At 45.1% G+C, this 21,844-nt stretch overlaps 1 protein-coding gene across 1 annotated transcript in view; it reads right to left on the bottom strand.

Annotated features, from left to right (window-relative positions):
- DOCK5 (dedicator of cytokinesis 5) overlaps positions 1-21,844 on the bottom strand; it is a 187,757-nt gene that overhangs the window by 141,713 nt on the left and 24,200 nt on the right. Inside the window, 1 exon segment of the mRNA XM_040346102.1 lies at positions 7,505-7,545. Within this exon segment, the coding sequence (XP_040202036.1) occupies positions 7,505-7,545 (41 nt within the window).

Below are 21,844 nucleotides of genomic sequence, written 5' to 3'. Positions count from 1 at the left end.
ATTGAAAAATTAGATAGGGAATTCACAGATTTGTGCAAACAGCACAAGAAAGATCAAGCTACGATCCAGATCTCTCAGCTGGACGCTGCTAGACTAGCTCTTAACTTAGCACTTACTGTAAGGGCTGAGAGGTCTCTGGGATGGAGCGGAGCGAAATTTTACCAACATAAGGATCGAATGAGTACTATGCTTGCCACCAAACTTTCACCTACTTACCGCACATTCTCTCTCCCAAAAATCAAAACTCGTGAGGGGACTACTACCCTTAACCCCGAAATCATTCTCAAAACTTTCCAAGGATTTTATTCTGAACTTTACCAAGCCGGCGACTCAGCTGGGATTCCTGAGATTCAATCCTATTTGGACAAATTGCCCATCCCTAACCTTCACACTGATCATGTGGAGCTTATGGAGGCCCCTATATCTGTGACGGAAACCTTGGATGTGATTAATAATTTAAAGGGAGGTTCAGCTCCGGGGCCAGATGGCTTTTCGACCCCTTATTATAAAAATTTTGCGGATATTCTTGCCCCTCACCTTACAAAATTTTTCAACTCTAAAAGAACGGGGGAGGACCTGCATCCTCAGCTGAACGAGGCATTCATATCTGTTATACCCAAACCTGATAAGGATCCGGAACAGGTAGAAAATTATAGGCCCATCTCATTGATCAATAACGACATGAAAATTCTCACGAAAATCTTAGCTAACAGAATAAACTCATTTATTACCCATTACATACATAAAGATCAAGTAGGTTTCATACCAGGGAGACAGGGTCCGGATCAGATCAGGCGGGCGATAGATGTTGTTTCGTTACTACAGTCGGGGTGGGATGGAGGTCCTCCCCAGGAAGGACTGCTTCTGTCTCTGGACCTTCAGAAGGCCTTCGATTCTATATCATGGCCTTACCTATTTGAGGTCCTGAAACGGTGGGGGTTTGGGGAGAATTTCCTGGGAATGCTGCGCTCCTTGTACTCAGGACCGCAGGCAAAGGTCAAATTGCAGGGATACTTCTCAGATCCTATATTGATCAAAAGAGGGACCAGACAGGGATGTCCCTTGTCTCCTATCATTTTTGCTGTGGCAATAGAAACCTTAGCTATTGTCATCAGGTCCAATCAAGATATTACTGGAGTTTCTTGTGGTCAGCAAACTCATAAATGTGCTTTGTTTGCGGACGACTGCCTCCTATTTGTTACCTCCCGGGAACCTCATTGGCTGCTATCTGTAAAGTGCTTGATTCATTTGGACATGTCTCGGGATTAAGGGTCAATATGAAAAAATCAATGGCATTGAACATTAATATACAACCTGCTCTAGTAGAGCGACTGAAGACTTTGTTTAGATTCCAGTGGGCTGACTCCTCTATTCGTTACCTGGGGATAAATCTGACTAATAAGTTTGAAAACCTTTATCAGGCTAACTTCCCGCCTATGTTCCGCAAACTCGAAACTGACCTACAAACATGGGCCACTCACAAAATATCCTGGCTAGGAAGGATCAATTCGGTCAAAATGACTCTCCTACCTAGACTGCTATATTTGTTCAGGTCTCTCCCAATCGCAATTAGGAAAGATCAGCTTAAAAAATTCCAGGGCAAAGTGTTGAAGTTTATTTGGAATGGTAGAGGATATCGGCTGCCCCAAAATGTCTTATATGGTCCCATGACTAAAGGAGGTTTGGGTTTACCACTCCTTTATCGTTACTATCAGGCAGCTAGATTGTCCCAACTGTCTTCCCATCTACTCCAGCAGAGAGAAACCAGATTGGATTGAGATGGAGGGTCAGGCAGTGCCTAATGATCCTCTGGACGACCTGCTCTGGTGCTCCCAAAAATTAAGACCGGCCTTAATGGCCCCGACTCTCTCTCAGGCATTTAAACTTTGGGATGACTTACGGAAATCCCCTGCGCTAATCTCCGATATGCGACCCTTAGCTAATCTGTTCCAGATTCCTCACTTTAATCCGAATAGAGACTCTACGACTTTTCGATGGTGGATGGACAAGGGACTTTATAGGATTGGACACTTTCTTTCCCCAGGGGGCCTGATCTCATTAGCACACTGTGTGGGATCCTTGGGTATGCCCGACTCTGAAAATGATAGATATTCCAGGATATCCCATTTTCTTACATCAATTTGGAAAAATAAACCAAATCCCCCTGAGTTCACCCATTACGAAAGATGGTGCATTAGCACTAATGAACAGAGAGGTGGCATTTCTATTGTATATAACTCACTTTCGGAACCTACTTCCAAATTTTCTTACATGGAGGCGTGGGAGAAAGATCTACGGATATCCTGGACTCTGGAGAAGTGGCATGAGGTAGGATCAAGATCTTCTAAAGGTCTTATTAATATCTCTTTGATTGAAGCTAACCTTAAAGTATTAATGAGGTGGTACTTGGTCCCTTCCAGACTAGCAGCTATGTTTCCAACCACATCTTCATTGTGTTTCCGAAGTTGTCAAGCCCAGGGTTCCATGTTGCACATCTGGTGGGAATGCCCTAAAATTAGGGGATTCTGGAACAAAATATTTTCTCTCATCAGGAAGGTAACCGGTATACCGGTTGAAAAATCTCCCCTAATAGCATTACTAGGGGTAGGCGTGCCCCAAACGTCTAAATATACTCAAAGATTAGTAGCCTTCATGCTCACAGGTGCCAAAATTACTTTGGCGGGTGCTTGGAAACAACCTTCTGTCTCTGTCCTGATGGCCAAGAGGAAAATCACTTGGATCATGCACCAGGAGAAGATGGTCAGTTCAATACTCAATTCTACCAAAACCTTTGAGGCGGTATGGGAACCCTGGGCTAGATATATAGGTTTACCTATGATATAAGGATGAGAGAGGGTGAGTTCCTCCATCTTATCCTTGGTCTTCCAACCTTGTTATTTCCAGGGTTTGCGGCCTGGTCAGCATAGTCCGTAGCTGGCAACATCAACCTATATTCTTCTTTCTTTTCCTTTCTAGGTCTCTTTGATCCTTTATCTTCTTTCTTTCTCTTTTCCTCCTTTCAGGTACATCTTCATATAGAGTTGAAGATAGAGTAGTCAGTTTAACGTTAATGATTACATCAGAGTGTTTTTTGGCCTTTTTATATTCTTTTTATTTGTTTTTTCCTTTTTATTGCCTTAAAGTACCACTGGAGATTATTACTCATTTACTATGTCTCCTTCTGTAATCTCCAGCCCTCACTGAAAATGTGATTACGCGGTAGTATATTCCCTACTCTGGGATTTGCCCACGACTCCGGAAACTTCAGTTATTCCGGGACCGGGGGTTAATTTTTACTTTTATTTAGCACATCTAATGTGCTTGACGTATTAACTGATTCTTCGGCACAGTGTGAACCCATTGAGGGTGCCAGGAATACAGTCACGATTAGGTGCTATTTTCTTTTTATTTTATAAATATTAACTTATTTCCTTATTTATTTGTCATTATCCGTTTCCCCTTTCCTTCCCTTTGAACAATGCGAGTTCGGGGGTGGGGAAAAAAAAAAGTGGGGGAAAAATTACTTTGTTCTACGCATAGTGATGTCTTTGCTCTAAAATGTTTGAAAATTTTACCTCTGTATTGTATGTATATCATTCGGCCCCAGGCTATTCTGGCGGCTCTTGCAATGTACTGCACTGCTTTCCAATAAATATCTTTAAACTTGAAAAAAAAAATAAAAAAATAAAGAATATCTCCTAAACCTGTAAGGTTTAGGAGATATTCCCCCCGCAATGCGCCGCGGCATTGCAGCGGCGCATGCGCAGCGGGGATCCTCGGCTAAAGGACCGGCAGCCTCGGACCTTGCCGAATTGAAGTCTCCCGCGCGCATGCGCAGGAGTGACGTCATCGCCGCTCCAGCCAATCACAGCGCTGGAGCGGCGATACCCAGAAGACACGCCGAGTCAAGTTGATATCTCGCTCGGCGTGGACCAAGTAAGTTCTCTTCACCTCGTTCCGAGGTAAGTATTTCATAATGAGCTAATATGCGGTGCATACTAGCTCATTATGACCGATGGACCGTTTTCATCGGACAAACCAATCGCGTGTGGGCCCCATCGGTTTGTTTTCCATTGGCGAAAAAAAAATAGAACAGGTTTTAAATTTTAATTTTTCCTATGGATAAAAAAACGATAGAAAAATCCGATCCTCTGTGTGGAAGTCCATCGGTCAAAAATCCACGCATGCTCAGAATCAAGTCGACGCATGCTCAGAAGCACTGAACTTCATTTTGGCACGGTCGGATTTTTGACTGATGGGTGTGTAGACAAGACAGATGAAAGTCAGCTTCATCGGATTTCCGATCAAAAAAAATCCATCGGATTAGATTCCATCAGATATCCGATCGTGTGTACGAGGCTTTAGGGATTGGATCTGAAACTGGCATTGGTGATTCCAATTATATGCAAGTGTTTAGGCACACTTTTGAAAAACTGTACTGTACACTGCTTCAATGCATTATGTTTAAAGACACTAAATTATTGAAAACTATTTAGATTGTCATATAAGTTGACCACCCCCAAGTCAGTATTTTGTAGAGCAGGGATATGAAATTAGCAGACCTCCAGCTGTTGCAAAACTACAAGTCCCATCATGCCTCTGCCTCTGGGGGTCATGCTTGTGGCTGTCAGAGTCTTGCTATGCCTCATGGGACTTGTAGTTCTGCAACAGCTGGAGGCCCGCTAATTGCATATCCCTGTTGAAGAGCCTCCTTTAGCTGAAAATCTTTTGGGACAAGTTTCTACTAGCGTTGCACGTCTAGGTTTAGAATTTTTACAAGTTTTGCCACAGTCTCTCTGTTGGACAGACGTCTGAGTGTTGGCTGGGCCATTCAGCGAATCTCTGCCCGTCGCCACCCACCTCACAGCCTGTCAAGTCTTACTCTCTGGGGCCCCAGCTACTAGAGATAGGCAGGCGGCTGGCCGGGACTTGAGCCAAGACAGAAGAACATGCGAGTGGAGCTGAATGGGCATGCACCCGAAACTGAAGAAATATTCCCTCTGCTCCGACCAGCATATGATCATCAGAAAGAGGCACAGATAATGGAAAAATACACCCCCCTAAGCTAGTAGGAGCAGCGGAGCGGGGGTGTGTAATTCTGATTTTTTTTTTCTTTTTTAATTCTGCACTGACTGTCTTTGAATTTGCCCCTGTTCAAATCAAATCCGGCGACAAAACCGGGGACAGACTTGGTCCGGGCACAGTCCCCGGAAACCGGTGAAGTCTGGTCACCCTACTGTATGGGTTTCCTCCCATTCCAAAGACATGGTAGGTTAATTGGATCCTGTCTAAAATGGCCCTAGTATATGTATGGATGTGAGTTAAGGACTTTAGATTGTAAGCTCCTTGAGGGCAGCGACTGATGTGAATATACATTATATACAGTGATGAAAATAAGTATTTGAACACCCTGCTATTTTGCAAGTTCTCCCACTTGGAAATCATGGAGGGGTCTGAAATTGTTATCGTAGGTGCATGTCCACTGAGAGACATAATCAAAAAAAAAAAAATCCAGAAATCACAATGTATGATTTTTTTAACTATTTATTTGTATGGTACAGCTGCAAATAAGTATTTGAACACCTGAGAAAATCAATGTTAATATTTGGTACAGTAGCCTTTGTTTGCAATTACAGAGGTCAAACGTTTCTTGTAGTTTTTCACCAGGTTTGCACACACTGGAGGAGGGATTTTGGCCCATTCCTCCACACAGATCTTCTCTAGATCAGTCAGGTTTCTGGGCTGTCGCTGAGAAACACGGAGTTTGAGCTCCCTCCAAAGATTCTCTATTGGGTTTAGGTCTGGAGACTGGCTAGGCCACGCCAGAACCTTGATATGCTTCTTACAGAGCCACTCCTTGGTTATCCTGGCTGTGTGCTTCGGGTCATTGTCATGTTGGAAGACCCAGCCTCGACCCATCTTCAAAGCTCTAACTGAGGGAAGGAGGTTGTTGCCCAAAATCTTGCAATACATGGCCCCGGTCATCCTCTCCTTAATACAGTGCAGTCACCCTGTCCCATGTGCAGAAAAACACCCCCAAAGCATGATGCTACCACCCCCATGCTTCACAGTAGGGATGGTGTTCTTGGGATGGTACTCATCATTCTTCTTCCTCCAAACACGGTTAGTGGAATTATGACCAAAAAGTTCTATTTTGGTCTCATCTGACCACATGACTTTCTCCCATGACTCCTCTGGATCATCCAAATGGTCATTGGCAAACTTAAGACGGGCCTTGACATGTGCTGGTTTAAGCAGGGGAACCTTCCGTGCCATGCATGATTTCAAACCATAACGTCTTAGTGTATTACCAACAGTAACCTTGGAAACGGTGGTCCCAGCTCTTTTCAGGTCATTGACCAGCTCCTCCCGTGTAGTCCTGGGCTGATTTCTCACCTTTCTTAGGATCATTGAGACCCCACGAGGTGAGATTTTGCATGGAGCCCCAGTCCGAGGGAGATTGACAGTCATGTTTAGCTTCTTCCATTTTCTAATGATTGCTCCAACAGTGGACCTTTTTTCACCAAGCTGCTTGGCAATTTCCCCGTAGCCCTTTCCAGCCTTGTGGAGGTGTACAATTTTGTCTCTAGTGTCTTTGGACAGCTCTTTGGTCTTGGCCATGTTAGTAGTTGGATTCTTACTGATTGTATGGGGTGGACAGGTGTCTTTATGCAGCTAATGACCTCAAACAGGTGCATCTAATTTAGGATAATAAATGGAGTGGAGGTGGACATTTTAAAGGCAGACTAACAGGTCTTTGAGGGTCAGAATTCTAGCTGATAGACAGGTGTTCAAATACTTATTTGCAGCTGTATCATACAAATAAATAGTTAAAAAATCATAAATTGTGATTTCTGGAATTTTTTTTTTTGATTATGTCTATCACAGTGGACATGCACCTACGATGACAATTTCAGACCGCTCCATGATTTCCAAGTGGGAGAACTTGCAAAATAGCAGGGTGTTCAAATACTTATTTTCCTCACTGTAAGTACTGTGTAAATTGTCGGCGCTATGCAAGTATCTTTAATAAGAAGAAGTAAGGCCAAAACTGCGGTTCATCAGTTTTCCTTCCTTGGACCACTTCTGGTAGGTCCTCACCGGTGCAGACCGAGAACATTGCACAAGACATGCAGTTTTGGAGATGCTCTGACTCGGTCATCTTGCCATTACAACTTGGCCCTTGTCAAAGTTGCTCCAATCCTTATGCTTGGCCATTTTTTTTTACATTTAAAACACCAACTTCAGGGACAACATGTTCACTTGCTGCCTAATATATCCCACCTGCTTTCAGAAGACATCTTTACCTTGCAGTGGTCATAATGTAACAGCTGACTGGTATAGTTAGTTTCTTATGTGTCACTCATTTGGATTTATAAATGAAGATGTAAATAAATCAAGCTGTACCAGAATCAAGCTGTACCAGAAAATGACACAGTATATGAAAAGTACCAACACTTCTCTACACCTACCCACCATACAAGGTCAGGCTGCGATCACTTACCTTCTTTGATTTGTTCCTCCAAGTGAATCCTCTGTACCACCCTGTGAAAACAAACACAGAGTAAGTTCATAAGACTAAACAAGGAAGATGTGCAATAAAATACCCAGCAAACAGAATCTGACAAACTAAAGCGTATTTTTTTAATCAGGTACCCACGCATACAAGATAACTGCTGGCACAGCCAAGACTGACCACATTAGGTTGAGGAAAGTGAAAAGATAGCGCTGGACCTGTAGATTTTTTTTTTTTTTAACGGTTTTTGTTATATTAAAGCGGAGTTCCAGCTTTAACTATTTTTTTTTTTAAGTCAGCAGCTACAAACACTGCAGCTGCTGACTTTTAATAAGGACACTTACCTGTCCAGGGAGCCCGCTATGTCTCCCCCAAAAGAGGCCGATCCATCCATCAGACCGCGGGTGCAGGCGCCACCATTCCAAACTAAGGGAAGCCGGCAGTGGAGCCTTCACTACCGGCAGGGCCATCAGGAATTATGGGGCCCCTTACACAGCTTCAGGCATGGGCCCTCCAGGAGCAGAGAACTGGGGGGGGGGGGGGGGGTGCTGCCGCCTGAAAGTGAGAAGGGGGGGGGAGAAGGGGGGGCTCTTTACAAAAAAAAAAAAAAAGATATAAAGAAAAATATATATTAAAAAAGGGGGGTAGCCTTTAAAAAAAAGAATAAAAAATATATATTTATTTATTTTTAAAAAGGAGGGATGCCATCTGGGGCCAAAATAAAAAAAAGAAACATTTATAAAAAAATAAAATAAAAGGGGGGGGGTTTAGCACATGGGGCCCTCTGAGCCCTTTAAAAAAAAAAAAAAAATCACACACACATATATATATATATATATAAATAAAAATAAAAAATAAAATAAAATGTTTTTAGAAAAAAAAAAAGGGGGGGTTACCATCCGGGGCCCTGGGGACCTCTGGGCCCTTTAATAATAATATATATGTAATATATATAAAAAATTAAATAAATTAAAAAATATAAATAAAATATATATATAAAAAAAGGGGGGTTGCCATCTGGGGTCCTGTGGGCCTCCGGGCCCCTTGGAACCTCCAGACCCTTTTTTTTAAAGGGGGTTGCTATCCGGGCCTCTTACAGGTGTACTGCCTGTACCCCCCTGATGGCGGCCCTGACTACCGGTTTCCTACTGCGCATGCGCGAGTCGCACAAGACTTCCTGAATGGCCCTGTCAGAAGATGTGACGCACTGGGCCATGGCGAAACTGGGGCGAAGTACACAAGGTACTTCATAAAAGGCAAGTAAGAAAAAAAAAAATATCCAAAATCGAGTGGACAGGTTGTCATTCCTTTAAAGGTGTAAAAGTGGGTGCAACTCCAATTTAACATGTTAAAGTGTTTGAAAGACACAGATGTGGGAAATGAACCTTTAATTGCCATTTTTCATTTGTGTCGCCTTGCGTGTCTGTAGCAAGGTCCAACATTCCAGGGTATGTAAACTTTTGATCAGGGTCATTTGGGCGATTTCTGTTATTATGGACTTAAAAAAAGAGCCAAAACAACGGAGATAATAAATGGCTTCATATAATCACTACTTTTTTTTTTGCATGATCAGTCATATCTTCAATATCAATGACAAAATTTCAGTATATGTGATGGGAAAACTACGTCTTGTACTACTTAGATACCATCACCACCACTAAGATTTAGCCACATGTAAGATGTGCAAGTTCAATGGGGGAAATAGTTTTAGCCAATTGTGCTTTGATTGTGTAGTTGCAATCATGACAGCAAAGCTTTAATTTTAAGGCTTCATTTCCATGGACGTTTTTACAGTCACTTTTCTGAGCTTTTTTTGCAGCTTAAAAACGGCTCTCCATGTTAGTCTATGGCCTCATGCCCACCATGACGGTTTTTGAGCTGTAGATGGCTGAGCCGTTTTTAAGCTGCAAAAAAAAAAAAAAACCCAGGACCAGTGCGTTCTGAAGCTCCAGCCTTATGCCGCGTACAGACGGTCGTTTTTTGTGATGAAAAAAAACGACGTTTTAAAAAACGTCATTTAAAATGATCGCGTGTGGGCAAAACGTCGTTTTATGTCTTCAAAAAAACGACAAAAAAAAAATTCGAACATGCTTGAATTTTTTGTGTCGTTTTTCAAAACGTCGTTTTTTGTTTCACAGAAATTGACCGTGTGTAGCAAAAAACGACGTTTAAAACTACGTTTTTAAACCCGCGCATGCCCAGAAGCTAGTTATGAAGCGAGCTTCAATGGAAAAAAGTGGTGAACGTAACCTCGCTTTGCTAGAGCATTGTGTAGGCAACGTCGTTTTTGAAAATGAAGTTTCAAAAACGTTGTTTTATTTCATGATTTAAAACGTCGGGTTTTTTTCATCACAAAAAACGACCGTCTGTACGCAGCATTAGAGCTGTAAAAACGCCAGACGTTTAAAAACGCTAAAAAACGCAAAAAAAAATTTGCAAAACCGCTAAAAAACTCAACCGCTGCATTTTTGAGCTCCATCTAAAAATAAAATAAAAATAATAATAATTAAAAATGTCCATGGAAATGAAGCCTTATAGTCTAAAATGAGCAGAACGCAAGAAAGCTCTCGGGTATTGCCTTGGTTTATGAAACCCAAATATAGAAAATATCTTTGGAATTCTTTTCTTAAGGATAAAGAGCAAAGCTTGAAAAATAAAAATAAGGAAAAGCCAGAAAGAATGTAAAGCTGCCCTTAGCACACAAGAGGTTAAGCATTGGAAAGACACAAGTCACTGTGTACAATGACCACATTCTGTCCAGCAATAGGAGTGGGTGGAGATCACAGACTGCAGTACTGAGGCTGAAGGTCAGAGGAATCAATGCAGTAAAAGATACGGACCCTTCTACTCAGAGCCGCTAAGACAATGGATGACTCTCTGCTTAAAAGAAGAACTCCACAGAACATTACTTCATGTAAAACAGACCACATAATATAAGCCAAAGCAACCTTTTAAAGTATATGTCATCCTTTACCTTGCAACAACCCATAATGAAATGAAAAACAGTTGTGACTATATATATATATATATATATATATATATATCTCAGGGTTTGACAATTTTTTTGGAATCTAGGAGCTAGCTAAAAAAAAGTTAGGAGCCAGAAACGTGCCCCGTCCCGCCGAGCTCACGCGCAGAAGCGAACGCATACGTGAGTAGCGCCGGCATATCAAAGCGGTGTTCAAACCACACATGCAAGGTATCGCCGCGAGCGTTAGAGCGAGAGCAATAAATCTAGCCCTAGACCTCCTCTGTAACTCAAACCATGCAACCTGTAGAATTTTTTAAAGTCGCCTATGGAGATTTTAAAGGGTACAAGTTTGTCGCCATTCCACAAGCGGACGCAATTTTGAAGCGTGACGTGTTGGGTATCAATTTACTCAGCGTAACATTATCTTTCACAATATAAAAAAAATTGGGCTAACTTTACTGTTGTCTTATTTTTTAATTAAAAAAAGTGTATTTTTCCCCCAAAAATCTCGGGATCCAGCACACAAGAGCGCCCCCATAGGAAGCGGGGAAGGTGGGGCAGGCAGCCAGGAGGGTCTGTGTTCTGTCGAATGTGCCCTCCATCGAAAAATGCCCGCTCTGGCCTGCGCAGTACGGAACGGCACAACAGCCGATTTCCCAATCAGCTGTTGTGACGGCATGACAGCGCATGTGCAGTGCATCGGAGACAATAGCAGTCAAGGAACGAGGGATAGAATTATTCTCCCTTGCACTTGCGGGTTTTTGTTTGCATTGATGGGCGGCTTCATTGCTGCAAAGGGACAATGTTATTCTCCGATTCTGCCTCACACTTGCGGGGTGTGTTTAGTGTGTTGAAGGGCAGTTTTATTTTTTAAAGCGAGGCAGAATCGGAGAATAACATTGTCCCTTTGCAGCACTGAAGTCAACACAAAAAAACAACAACACAAAAAAACACACCCTTCACAACACTGAACATGCCCGGCAAGTGCGGGGCAGAATCAGACTCATTCTGTTACTGCGCCGTCTCAACAGCTGCTTGGGAAAGCAGCTATGGGCCGTTCGGTACTGCGCATTCACAGACCGGAGCAGGCATTTTTCGTTAGAGGGCACTATTCAACAGAACACCGGTAGGGGGCCCGAGAAGAAAAGGTTCAATGTACATAACAGGTAGGTATAACATGTTTATTATTTAATTAAAAATGTAACTCCACTTTTGTTAAGAAAAAAAAATCCCCTCTATGTACATTGCAAGGAGTATAAAACTTTGCTGCCGATTCCTACCTTTTGTTATTCTGAAGTAATCCATGTGTGTTTGTCTGTGCCTCTGTACTAAGTGGGTCTATTGGGAGAGGTTTCATAATTATCAGTCAGTATCTCTCCAAAAATTTGATTTTGTTGCAGGGGATGCCTGAAATCTGACTTGTATCTTAGTACAGATTCCTGGAAAAATTGGTGAGCCAATCACACAAGCAGGAAATTATGTTTCTGGGGGGGGGGGGGGGGTGGGTGGACAGTACACACTGTGGCCCAGATTCACAAAGACTTACGATGGCGTATCTCCGGATACGCCGTCGTAAGTCCGAATAGCCGCCGTCGTATCTATGCGCCCGATTTATAGAATTTGGCCAAGATACGAGCGGCGTAAGTCTCCTACGCCATCGTATCTTGGGTTGCAATAATTACGCTGGCAGCTAGGTGGCGCTTTCTTGATTTCTGCGTTGAATATGTAAATGAGCAAGATACGCCGATTCGCGAACGTACGTACGCCCATCGCAATTAGTTACGCCGTTTACGCAAGACATACGCCGGCTTAAAGATAAAGCATGTCTCTAGGTGGCGCAGCCCATGCAAAGTATGGACGTCGGAACAAGCGTATCTTTTTACGTCGTTTGCGCAAGTCGTACGCGAATAGGGCTGTGCATAAGTTACGTTCACGTCACAGGCATTGAGCCTACGTATCTCTGGGTGTAAATACGACGTGATACTGAGCATGCGCGCGCATGCGCCGTTCGTTCGGCCATGCATCTACATGGGGTCAAGCCTCATTTAAATACAACACGCCCCCTACTAGCCTACTTCGAATTACGCGCACTTACGCCGGCCCATTTACGCTACGCCGCCATAACTTAGGACGCAGGTGCTTTTTGAATACAGCACTTGCCTCTCTAAGTTGCGGCGGCGTATCGTAAATACGATACGCTACGCCCGCGCAACGTAGAGCGGCCGTACGTGAATCTAGGCCTGTGTGTACAGAACTCCAGGTAGTCATATTGCAATGTATTCTCATACAAGTAGAGCGGCTGCAGATTGTAAAGGAAAGGTCATTTTTAATAGCATTCAATTACAATATGATTAGTCTCAAAATTATATGTGCTTTTTTATTTCTTTATATTCCATTCCCCCCCCCCCCCCCCACGAAAGTGGAGTTACCCTTTAAAAAAAAAAAACAATCAAGCTTTACAATCACTTTAAAAGAAATAAAGTGAACCTGAGCTTTGCCCACGCCAACCTCTCACTTCATGTTAGGCCCCGTACTCACGACCAAACATGTCTGCTGAAACTGGTCCGCAGGCCAGTTTCAGCAGACATGTTTGGTCGTGTGTGGGCGCGAGCGGGCCGAATTCCAGCAAACATTTGCCCGCCGGGCCTTTTCCCAGCGGACAAATATTCCTGGACTTGTTTTAAAACAGTCCGCTGGAATCCTGCCCGCTCGGACATGTACGGTCGTCAGTACAGACCTACCGTACATGTCCAGGCGCCCGCCGTCCCTCGCATGCGTCGAATGACTTCGACGCATGCGTGGAAGCATTTTAAAGGCGGCCCGCCCACGTCGCTGCGTCATTGTCGCGGCGACACCGCGTCATCGACGCGGCGACACCGCGGACACGCCCCGCGTATTGTTTACGCGCGGACTTCTGTACGATGGTGTGTACAACCATCGTACAGAAGCCCTCTGGCAGACATGTATGGTGAAAACGGTCCGACGGACCGCTTTCACCATACATGTTTGGTCGTGAGTACCCGGCCTTAGAGTACTGATCATCTGAACACAGAACAACGTTCAGCGATTGGACTGTGCCCACACATCTGACAACTATGTTGTGTAATGAGAGGTTCAATTTAGAAAGTCATTAGCGGCTAATGGCTGAAAAGTTCTCACAATGAACTGACACTAATGCCCGATTCACACCTATGCAGGTTGCAGTTGCATAATTCAATACATGCTTGTCATTCATTGAAGTCTATTAGCTGGATTCACACTACGCCGCCGTAAGTCAGAGAGGCAAGTACTGTATTCACAAAGTAATTGCCTCCTAAGTTACGGCGGCGTGAATAGGCCAGCGTAAGCGCGCCTAATTCAAATGAGGATGTGGGGGGCGTGTTTTATGCATATGAACGGTGACCCGACGTGATTGACGTTTTTTACGAACGGCGCATGCGCCGTCCGTGTACATATCCCAGTGTGCATTGTGGCAAAGTACGCCGCAAGGACGTATTGGTTACGACGTGGACGTAAATTACGTCCAGCCCTATTCACGGACGACTTACGCAAACAACGTAAAATTTTCAAATTTCGACGCGGGAACGACGGCCATACTTAACATTGGCTACGCCACCTATGGGGCATCTTTATCTTTAGGCGGCGTATCTCTTACGGAAACGGCGTATCTTTACTGCGACGGGCGCACGTACGTTCGTGAATAGGCGTATCTAGTGATTTACATATTCTACGCCGACCTCAGTGGAAGCGCCACATAGTGTCCAGCCTAAATATTGCACCCTAAGATACGACGGCGCAGGCTGTCGTATCTTAGATAGGTTTAAGTGTATCTCAGTTTGAGAATACACTTAAACTTACGACGGTGCAGATTCTGAGTTAGGTCGGCGTTTCTACGGATACGCCGGCCTAACTCTTTCTGAATCCACCTATCTGGAACCAAAACTAAGTCCCTGGCCCTTTCCAGAAAATTAATAGATGTGAATACATCCATAGGAAACCATGTTAAATGGACTGTAGTGTGTTTCTGCAAAACTAAAAATGTGCTAAAAAATGCAAATGTGTGAACCAGGCTTTAATGGAACATGAACAATATTGCAGGTTTAGTGCTGCCCAAACTACGTTCTGAGCTTCTTCCTATTATTTTCAATATCTTCAGAAAAACATCCGACATCTTCCGCCTCCTGTGAATTTTTTAGGTGACAGAGCCATTATTGACCCATCTTCAGAATACACAACATTCTCCTGCCAACAATCACCTGCATTCCAGAGAGAATCTTTATCTACAGTAGTTAGAATTTCCCATCACCGTATTTTCTGCAGCATGTTGGTGGAGACTCTATGATCCCAGCATCTCACATTCCCCAGAGCCATAAAACAAACATTCTGATGCTTCCAAGGAATGTTAGACATGCTTTCATTTCCTGGACCAATGACTAGAGCACAGAGCATGGGGAAACCCTGGGAAGTTCCATGGATGGTAGCTGGAACTACCATGACACTCAGTGTTAAAGATATACTCCAACCAATACCGTATTTTCCAGTTTTCCGTGGCCACTGAACTTTGAACTGCAGGCACACACACTTTATTACTGAATAGCCAAAAATCATAGAAATCCAATGTGTGTGCACCAAAATGTCTTTACAAACCCAGATACTGTATTGGAAACATAGAAAATGGAAGAGTGTAGGAAAAAAATTACCAAGTGGTCCATTTTATTAAATATATTTATATTAGGGCTGTTACTGATTAAAATGTTCGTGTTCGATAAATATTTTTTTTTTAAATTGATTAATCGACTAATTTTGATGAATTATAACTGTAATGTCGTCATCTCCCCCCCCACACTGTTATAGCCACACCCCCCCCCCCACTGTAATGTCCACATCTCCCCCCCCCCCCCCCCACTGTAATGTCGTCATCTCCCCCCCCACACTGTTATAGCCACACCCCCCCCCCCACTGTAATGTCCACATCTCCCCCCCCCCCACTGTATTGTCCACATCTCCCCACCCCCCCACTGTATTGTCCACATCTCCCCCCCCCCCCACTGTAATGTCCACATCTCCCCCCCCCCCACTGTAATGTCCACATCTCTCCCCCCCCCCCACTGTAATGTCCACATCTCTCCCCCCCCCCACTGTAATGTCCACATCTCCCCCCCCCCCCACTGTAATGTCCACATCCCCCCACTGTAATGTCCACACCCCCCCACTGTAATGTCCACACCCCCCCACTGTAATGTCCACACCCCCCCACTGTAATGTCCACATCTCCCCCCCCCCCACTGTAATGTCCACATCTCCCCCCCCCCACTGTAATGTCCACATCTCCCCCCCCCCACTGTAATGTCCACATCTCCCCCTCCCCACTGTAATGTCCACATCTCCCCCCCCCCACTGTAATGTCCACATCTCCCCCTCCCCACTGTAATGTCCACATCTCCCCCTCCCCACTGTAATGTCCACATCTCCCCTACTGCAATGTCCACATCTCCCCCCCACTGTAATGTCCACATCTCCCCCCCACTGTAATGTCCACATCTCCCCCCCACTGTAATGTCCACATCTCCCCCCCACTGTAATGTCCACATCTCCCCCCCACTGTAATGTCCACATCTCCCCCCCCACTGTAATGTCCACATCTCCCCCCCACTGTAATGTCCACATCTCCCCCCCACTGTAATGTCCACATCTCCCCCCCCACTGTAATGTCCACATCTCCCCCCCACTGTAATGTCCACATCTCACCCCCCACTGTAATGTCCACATCTCCCCCCCCACTGTAATGTCCACATCTCCCCCCCACTGTAATGTCCACATCTCCCCCCCACTGTAATGTCCACATCTCCCCCCCACTGTAATGTCCACATCTCCCCCCCCACTGTAATGTCCACATCTCCCCCCCCCACTGTAATGTCCACATCTCCCCCCCCCCACTGTAATGTCCACATCTCCCCCCCACTGTATATGTATAGGAATTGTCTGCTCTTACCAGAATAGAAACGACTGCAGGCAGACCCGTCCGCAGACGACACAAGTAGGCGGGTGATGACGATGTCAGCGCCCCGCTACTAGGCCAAAGCCGGGTGTACCAAGATGGCCGCCGCTCCGGAGCTAGGCCAAAGCCGCAGCCTTTCCTATAAACTGACTGCCTGAAGACCCGGAAGCAGGCAGCGAGTACCGATCAAAAAAATTTTGATCAAAAAAAATTAACTATTAATCGAGGAATTAATTTTCTTTGGATACTACATCAGTTAAAGTGACGCAGTCCCGTATCGCAAAAAATGGCCTGGTCATTCTTCCGGGGGTGAAGTGGTTAAAGGAAGTTGATAAATAAAAATACTTTTTTGGTGGATTTGCAGGGGGGAAAAAACTTTATTTATTTTTTCCTTTAAACTCGCTTAACTATGTAGAGAGGAATCAGGTTTTCCTCATTACATAACAACCTTCACGAGGACGCACGCTCGCTATAACCTGTGCTGACCTGTTTACATTTGGCATGCCGTGTCACAAGGCTGTCAGCATTTCCTTGTACAAGTTCCTGGTGAGCAGGTACATTCCCATGTCTAGGCTGGTTACTGATCTGCAGTACAGGAAAGGGGGCCAGCTACTGGGGTTGTTCTGAACTAAAAAATTATTTATTTTTTTTTCTATCTGATGCAAAAGCCAGAAATACAGAACGGCATCTGGCCTTACTGAAATGATGGACCTGCAAGGCAATGGCATAATGTGCTAGTGTGTATCGCATACTAGCACATTATGAAATACTCACCTTGGAACGAAGCCCTCCAGCTCTGTAATGTCAGCGCTGAGCGAGCCGAGATGTTCCCCGTCTTTCTTTCGGGTTTGCGTGCTCCAGCTATGCGATTGGCTGGAGCCGCGGGAGCCCTCGGTTCCGGCACAAAGCTCTTAAGTTCCAGCAAGGTGTCCCGGCCTTTCAGAGCGCAGGCGCCAATGTTGTCACTGGCTGCATGCAGGGTAAATATCTCCTAAATGGTGCACAGTTAGGAGATATTCATTTTAGCTACAAGCAAGTCTTATTATAGGCCTACCTGTAGGTAAATATTACCAAGCAAGGTTTACAACCACCAACTTTTTCCGCAATTTGAGTTAGACTGCTTTCACACTGGGGCGGGCGTTCATGGTAAAACGCTGCTAGTTTTAGCCGCGCTTTACCGTCATTTTATCGGCACTATTCGGCAGCTAGCAGGGTGCTTTTAACCCCGCTAGCGGCTGCATGTGCCAAGTATAGACGCCCCTCCATCAGTACAGACCCCCCTCTCCAATAAGCATAGACCCCTGTCCCTCAGCACAAACCCCCCACCACCAAGTGCAGACCCCCGTCCCTCAGTCCAGACCCCCCTCTCCACTAAGTACAGACACGCCTCCCAGAGTCCAGACCCCCCTCCACCAAGTATAGACCCCCCTCCATCAGTACAAACCCCCCTTTCCACCAAGTATAGACCCCCATCCCTCAGTCCAGACCCCCCCTCCACTAAGTACAGACCCACCTCCCTCAGTCCAGACACCCCTCCATCAGTACAGACCCCCCCTCTCCACTAAGTATAGACCCCCATCCCTCAGTCCAGACCCCCAGTCCACCAAGTATGGACCCGCCTCCCATAGTATAGACCCCTCCTCTCCATTAAGCATAGACCCCCTCTCCACTACGTCCAGATCCCCGTTCCTCAGTCCAGACCCACGTCTCTCAGGACAAACCCCCCTCCATCAAGTCCAGACCCCCATTCCTCAATCCAGACCCAACCCGCCACTCCAGACCCCCCCTCTCCACTAAGAAAAAAAAGCCTCTCCGCCAAGTACAGACACCCTCCCTTTAGAATAGACCCGCTTCCCTCAGTCCAGATCCCCCCCACCCCACCAAGTATAGACACCCACCTCCATCAATACAGACGCCCCTCTCCACTAAGCATAGACCCCCCTCCCTCAGTACAGACCCCAGTCCCTCAGTATACACCCCCCCCCCCCTTACTGGTCACTCTGTCCCCCTCCTGTGTCCATCTACAATATAATAAACTCAGTAAAGACCTCAGATCAGCACTTGTGTCCCTCTCCGGGTTGTGTAGATGTGAGCAGTCGAGAAGGGGTTGGCGGCTTCATTCCGGTGTCTGTTAAAGCTCAACTCCAGACACACACACAAAGAAATACACAGATTAAATGTATACTGGAGCTGCTTTACCTGTCAAAAGAATTTCTATGTTTCTCTATCCAGTCCTGAGATATGTACAGCTGTGCCACACAGCACAGTCCTGTCTGGCGGGGAGGGATAACCATTCATCTCATCTTTCTGCAGTTTCACATTCACTTACAGGTCTCCTCTGCACACCCACCTTGTGGCTGAACAGTAAAAGAAGAAATACTAAGGTGAGCTCATCAGTCTGCTGTCACTTTGCCCTCTTCTCCTATCAGCATGCTCCTTGCTTGCTCTGAAATGCACCTGAATGGATCTATGTGCTGCTTCCCCTGATCTGCCTCTGAGCCCTGCTGCACAGGGACTGCAGGAGACGGATACCAAATGTCAGGTACATTGCTTGCGGTTTAAAAACAAAAATGTATTACTGTATTGAGGATTACAGAATTCAATTCAGTAGTGTCTTATATCTGCCTGAAGCTCAGCTTATGGGCCTGGCTTGATGAGCTTGCTTTTGACATCAGCTTTAGACACTTGTAGGATGATTCAGAACAGGGGTTGACAAATTTGCTTGGAATCTAGGAGCCAGCTAAAAAAGTTAGGAGCCAGAAAACGCACCCCGTCCCCACAAGCTTGCGCGCAGAAGCGAACACATATGTGAGCAGCGCCCGCATATGTAAACGGTGTTCAAACCACACATGTGAGGTATCGCCGCGATTGGTAGAGCGAGAGCAATAATTCTAGCCCTAGACCTCCTCTGTAACTCAAAAAATGCAACCTGTAGATTTTTTTAAACGTCGCCTATAAAGATTTTAAAGGGTAAAAGTTTGTCGGCATTCAATGAGCGGACGCAATTTTGAAGCGTGACATGTTGGGTATGAATTTACTCGGCGTAACATTATCTTTCATAATATTAAAAAAAATGGGGATAACTTTACTGTTTTATTTTTTAATTAAAAAAAGTGTAATTTTTTTCACAAAAAAAAGTGCGCTTGTAATACCGCTGCGCAAATACGGCGTGACAGAAAGTATTGCAACGATCGCCATTTTATTCTCTAGGGTGTTAGGATAAAAAATATATATAATGTTTGGGGGTTCTAATTAGAGGGAAGAAGATGGCAGTGAAAATAGTGAAAAATAACATTAGAATTGCTGTTTAACTTGTAATGCTTAACTTGTAATACCAACGGCCACCACCAGATGGCGCCAGTTTACACATCTGGTGGTAACAACGGCTCACCACCAGATGGCGACCTGGCGACCGGGATTTGTCAAGCCCTGATTCAGAATAAAATGACAGCTGCATTTGTCCTGCTTCATACTGCTTCCGCATTCCTAGAAAGGACGTACCTAACAACGCTTCAATTTTTATACAGTTAAGCCTGCCATACATGGAGCAACGTGTACAGTTCAGCAGGTTCCAGATGAATTTTGATCCATGCATAGGGGCAGTGTTGGCACAGAAATCTACCAATCAACTTCTATACAGCTCGCCTTTTGAATAAATACTGTTTGATCAGCACCGCCATCAGAACAATGTCGCTCAGCAGGAGTAATTCTCCCATCCACTTGAATCATCTAGGGCAGGGATGGCGAAACTTGGCACCTGAGATGGTTTGGAACTACATTTCCCATGATGCTCAAGCAGTGTAGTTGAGCATCATGGGAAACGTAGTTCCAAAACATCTGGGATGCCAAGGTTCGCCATCACTGATCTATGGGGTGCTTAACCACTTCAAAACCGCACACCGTCATATGACGTCCAAAAAGGGGACCTCTTATCCCGGGTGGACGTCATATGACGTCCTGTACTTTGTGTGGGGATATCTGAATGATGCCTGCACCTAGAGGCATCATTCAGATATCATTTTGTTCTGGCGGCGATCCTGCGCACCATAAGAATGATCATAGCGGCAGTTCCGCCGCTTGATCGTTCTCATAGGCGGCGGGAGGGGACATCCCCCCTCTCGCCGCCATCCGGTGCTTCTCCGAGCTCTCCCGTGCCATCGGGGGCCCGGAGAGATGATCGCTGTGCACCGGATGGGGACCGGGGCACAATGTGATGACGTCACGCCTGGGTCCCCGTAAGTAAACAAACCGCAATTGCGGCTAGCAAGAATGAGATCTGTGAATTTTTTTTCACAATCTCATTCTTTCCCGCCTGGAGGAGAGATGTGGGGTCTTATTGACCCCGCATCTCTCCTTAAAGAGGACCTGTCACACACATTCCTATTACAAGGGATGTTTACATTCCTTGTAATAGGAATAAAAGCGATCAAAAAAAAAAAAAAAAAAGTGTAAAAAATAAATAAATAAGTTAAAAAAAAAAAAAAAATTAAAACCACCCCTGTCCCCGGTAGCTCGCGCTTAGAAGCGAACGCACACGCAAGTCCCACCCACGTATGTAAACGTCGTTCAAACCACACATGCGAGGTGTCGCCACGTGCGTTAGAGCGAGAGCAACAATTCTAGCACTAGACCTCCTCTGTAACTCTAAACTGGTAACTGGTGGGTATTAAAGTCCTGTATTGAAGTGGTTAAAGTGGAGCTCCACCCAAAAGGGGAAGCTCTGCTTGTATGCTTCCTCCCCCATTGGGTGGCACATTTGGCACCTTTTCTGGGGGAGCGGTTACCTGTTTTTGACAGTTACCTGTCCCCACTTCTGGGTGATCTCGCCGCTGCAAAGTCCCCTAGAAGTTCGGCACACCTCCTACTTCCTCTGCCACCGGACCATTCACTGAAAATAAGCCCTAGTGTGTTTTTTGTAGCCAAAATTAATATAAGACCCGGTCTTATTATTGGAGAAACGCGGTAGTTTCACTGCAATGACTACAGTTTGGCTGCTCAGAACCAGGAAACTCTTACAACTACAGGTGACAGATGCTGAAATCCCATGAGATCATTTTTTTAATGATGGTGGATAAAAAGCTTCAAAGATTAGGTCCATTATCTCAGAAGGATTTAAGGATGATCTCTTCAACCCAAAAAGTAAAATAAAAATATGTTTTAGGCTTAATTTCCATGGACGTTTTTATTATGATTATTTTTTTATTCGATTTTTTGAGCTGGAGCTCAAAAACGCAGTGGTAGCGTTTTTTTTGCGTTTTTTAACATCTGGCGTTTTTACAGCTCTAAGGCTGGAGCGTCAGAACGCACTGGTCCTGGTTTTTTTTTTACAGCTTAAAAACGGCTCAGCCATCAACAGCGC

The sequence above is a fragment of the Rana temporaria genome, chromosome 3 (genome assembly GCF_905171775.1).
Source record: "Rana temporaria chromosome 3, aRanTem1.1, whole genome shotgun sequence".
Lineage (NCBI taxonomy): Eukaryota > Metazoa > Chordata > Amphibia > Anura > Ranidae > Rana > Rana temporaria.
Note: the sequence above shows the minus strand (reverse complement) of the source record. Positions and strands in the feature narration are given on the sequence as shown.